The following is a 4654-nucleotide window of genomic DNA, read 5'->3' on the forward strand; positions in this document are numbered from 1 at the left end:
TTTTGTCACGCTGAACAACGGTTATTAATTTCTGTATATTTGCATTATTGTAAGGTTAAATTTAGGGTTGGGGTAGGTGTAGAGTAGACATTAATAAAAACATCTAATAGGAAGCAAATTTAATTTATTGTTATTTTCCGGCCATAGCTGTATCCCTTCTAGCCACAACCCCAAAACTAGCCCAGTCACCCATTTTTATACCATACTAAAATGAGGACGTCCCCAAATGACGGTTTTGCCAGGTTTAGCTCACGTCTGGGTACAAATTTGTCACCAAAAATGGATAATTAGGCGTGTGCACGCACACACACAGTTCTCTGAAGTGAATTAGTCATTACTGTAATTATTGGAATTATAGCAATGCCTAGCAACTCGGAACACCCTAGAAAAGCATAGCAACCAGCCAACAGGAACTTTTCTAGGTTTAATAAATAATTAATAAAATAATAAAATAAATTTTTATATAAGTAATAAAAATGTTCATGTTAATAAATATATATTCAGAATTATAGTATTTTATGTGTGTTGTATGGTAAATGCTGTTCCATGTAAGCAATAAATGAAAAATAGCGCATAAGTTAAAATACACAGGACAAAAATAAAATAAAATAAAGTTTCTTTTCAGATGTCTATTACCACTATGTAATCTTCTTTTTAGAATGTGCATCAATTTATATATGCTTCCTTTTATACAGTATTGTAACAATATGACGATATAAAACTAAACCATAAAGAGACTTACAAGACTTACAAGAAGCATTCTGGTTACCATGTTTGTTTTTCCTCTTTAGTGATACCCACACAACCACAGACACTCATTTCACACATTCCACTTACATGCACCACACACACACACACAAACACACACAAACACACACACACCACATTCAGACCACATTTGCACTGTGACGCACAGCACACACTGATGCTTCTCTTCTGTAATTCTGAGCTCTTTTAGATGAAATTGTAACAATAAAAGTTAAATTGATCTATAAAATATAGACTGACTATCATACAGGGATAAAGGCGTTCAGTTTATTAACGGCTTTGTGAATTTTTTTTTTCCCCCTCTAAAAACACTATGGAACACTATGCAACAAAAACCACAACACCCATTTCACTATGCGATGAAAACTCAATTGACCATCGCATGCAATGACTAAAGGTTAACTGACGTCACTTGATCTAACATGTTTCAGGCTTGTGCAGCTAATGAGAATGCCTGAAATTATCATACATATGTTCAGACAAATAACTTGTTTAGGATTTTAACTTTTGATGAAGGTGATCAAGGTGATTTTGCTATTTTGGTAAATTCTTTAATGTATGTCTTTGTCCTCACTGAAGCTACTACAAAATAATTATAATACTGCCATTTATGTGTCAGTTCAAGATAACACATGGCCAAAAGCATGTGAACACCTGACCTCTCATATGCTCCAGTTGAACGCTTACTGTGTAAATGAATTCAGAACCACAAGTGTTAATAGGGAGCTGATCCTCCCTTTGCTGCTATTGCATCTTTCAGTCTTTTAAGGTTTTCCAATAGATGCTATATCGAACCGACATCACTGAGGCTTCACTCCTGTGACTTTCTTTTTATACAGAACTACCTGTTCACAACAACAAAAAATAATAATTATCATTAATTTTTTTTTAACTTTTGGTCAGCCTGTATTAAGTTGTAAAATACATTGATGTAGCTTAATTTGTCAAACTGGGGTGTAAATAAATATATATATATATTGCATCATGTTGCAGGAAAAAATGCATAATAATGCTTTTGGCCATTATAAAGAAAGTTCTGTTCCATAAGTTCTGTGTTCAGCAATCAGGCCCTTTTAAAATCTGATTCTGATATTACAGAGGTTTAGTATGATCAATTTTGCTATTTTAATGTCTTGTCATTATTGTTAACAAACTGGATTAGGTAGACCTATTCATTTCAAGGTTATTTACATTAAACGTTTCATTTTTAAATTTTTCTCAAAGTCCCTCCCCTTCTGATAAGCTATAAAATGGGCACTGCAACAGGCAAGTTATTTCATTCACCTCCTGATCAAAGATGGATCTACAGATCTCAGTTTTTCTTCTGTTCGTTCTTTTCACTGCAGGTACAAAGACAAATAGCTTGATTGATTTATTTAAAAAAATTTTTTTTAAAAAATCAATGTTTCTCTTTCACTGTCTCTCTCATTTATTACTAAAGGACACTCTCTCAGCTGTTATGAGTGCAGCAGAGGTAGTGGTCCTATGGATGTTTCTTGTTCAGATCAAGAGGTAAACACATGCCCCACAGATTTTTCCAAGTGCATGAGTTACACAGTAGTAGAACAAGTTGGCAAGTCCATTATGATGTTTTGAAATTCACTGTTATAACTGACTGATGAAGATGCTATTATAATTTACTGGAGCTGCAACAGTGGAAATGTAACTTCTCATAGAACAGACAGAATTGATATATTCTTGATTTCTGTTATTTAGTTTTTCTCTCAGGTTGTTAAATGTTTGTAACGAAAAAAAAGAAAATAAAAGTATTTTCATTTTTTGATTTGTAGCTGTGAGTTTTGCTTGTTTGTATGTTTTTAACTCTCGCTGCTTCTTTGACATATTTATAAATAAACTGTCCGTCAAAATAATGTGCAATGTGGCCTTTCCTGTATCATTCATGTTTTAGGGGGCATTACTGCTATGTCAAGGGGTAAAGGCTGTTTTGATAACTGTCATAGTGGTTCCCAAAATGTTGGCTTTCTAAGGAATGTCATAGAGTGCTGTGACACAGACTGGTGTAACGCCCAATATGCTCCAGGTATTGCACTTTACTGACAATATGCAAATGAATATCTTCTCTATAAGTCAACACTTATTTTACTTCCAAAGGACATTTAAAGGCAGGGTGCAGCTTGGCAGTCATGATTGAATAGAGCTATTTCATTAGATTTATTAGATTATATTTTGTACAGAAAATAAAATAAAAGAATACTTTTTTTTCCTCCTGTAGATCCCAGAACTATGGTCTCTAATGGAAAGAAATGTTACTATTGTGATGAGAAGAGCTGCTCAAACATAATGAGCTGTTCAGGCAGTGAAGACGGCTGCATTACAGTAACACCTAAGAATCTGAAGGAAAAAGAAGTTTCAAGTCATTATTTTTGTCTCACTATCATCATTTTAAACATTTGATACAGATGATACCAATTGCTAGCTTAGACTGAATTAACCTTTGTTTTCTGTCTTTTCATCAGGGAACTCCCGAGGCCAGCCAAGGGTTGTAAAAGGCTGTATCTCTAAAGAAATTTGTGATTCAATGGTTAGCAGTGCGGAGGTCATCTCATGTTGTTCAGGGAACCTGTGTAACAGTGCTGAGAGAATCACTCAGAGCTTCCTGTTCCTCTGCTGTTCTCTGCTCTCCTTCATCCTGCTGCACTGAATCCAGCAGCTCTTCACATTCTACACTGAGACACACTGTACTGAATATAGAGCTTGTACTTTTTCTGTACTATCTCTAGTGTCCTTATGTGATTTGTTTGATTTTAAATGTTATGAAACAATATTACATCACTTTTCTTCTGGGTTTATATTTACTAAAGCTTGTCATGCTTCAGAGAAGTCTGAAATATATTAAGTACTGCATTATGTTCATCAATAATTAACAAATAATTGTGTCTGATTTTTCCTCATTATCTTTTTGTGTGAAACTAGCAGACTTGGCTCATCTGTATAGGTGCAATTCAGCGGCTGTGCCCCTGCAGAGCCAGTGGGCGGAGCTTGACATCCAGCCCATCTCTCTCAGTGTAATGGGTGGAGCTTGAAGGTCCAACCACACCCCATAACTAGGTCAAGCTCCACCAATTTGGCTCTGCAGTGAGCACCACAAATAGGCCTACGTCTCTATAAATGGAATCAACAATACATCGTAATTGTGTTCAGCATTCTGCAAATAAAAAAAATTTCAAACGATTTATTAAGAAGACCTCAAACTTGCTTACACACAATCTATAGCAATGCAAGACAGACAGATGCAAGTAAAAATAAACAGGTATTATCCAAGTTTTCAGCAATTTGTTACTGTTTTGTACACATTGTCATAATTATAATTCAAATGCATTTTGTTTTATTGACCACAATATTATAGTTGATAATTGTTCAGAGAGGGGCACTTTTGGTTAATTTTGAAAAAAGGGCAGGGGCTTGAGTACCCAAAGAACCCTCTCTGCACATGCCCGACCTTCACATTCAGCTTCACTGTTCCAAAAACAGTTCTTCTATGGCATCAGGGCAAAAACCTCCTTTTGAAACCTATTATTATATTGCAACAAAAACCACAGTGAGATATCCCTCAGCGCCTGCTTGTCATTAAAGGGATCATATGATGCGATTTCAATTTTTCCTTTCTCTTTGGAGTGTTACAAGCTCTTGGTGCATAAAGAAGATCAAGCCCGCCCGCCTCTGCTCACTCAAGCCGGCCTTCGCTCACTCTAGGCCACGGCTCCCGCTCACTCTAGGCCGCTGTGTGTGACGTTGTGAAAGCGAAACTACTTTGTTTGGTCTTCCAAAAGAGGACAAAACTAGAAATCAGTGGTTAAGCTGCATTTACAACACTGTTCCAGAACAGTTCAACCCAAATATTCATTTGTGTGCAGCATATTTTCTG

At 35.8% G+C, this 4654-nt stretch overlaps 1 protein-coding gene across 1 annotated transcript in view; it reads left to right on the top strand.

The window, feature by feature from the left end:
• The first annotated feature begins 2064 nt into the window (after positions 1-2064).
• The window catches only part of LOC107661589 (CD59 glycoprotein-like), a 28121-nt gene continuing 25531 nt past the window's right edge, over positions 2065-4654 (top strand). Inside the window, exon 1 of the mRNA XM_016451247.1 lies at positions 2065-2114. Within this exon, the coding sequence (XP_016306733.1) occupies positions 2066-2114 (49 nt within the window). The 5' untranslated portion in view covers position 2065. The remainder of the gene's footprint in view (positions 2115-4654) is intronic.

This window comes from Sinocyclocheilus anshuiensis, unplaced genomic scaffold (assembly GCF_001515605.1).
Source record: "Sinocyclocheilus anshuiensis isolate Anshui unplaced genomic scaffold, SAMN03320099.WGS_v1.1 scaffold1425, whole genome shotgun sequence".
Taxonomy (NCBI): domain Eukaryota; kingdom Metazoa; phylum Chordata; class Actinopteri; order Cypriniformes; family Cyprinidae; genus Sinocyclocheilus; species Sinocyclocheilus anshuiensis.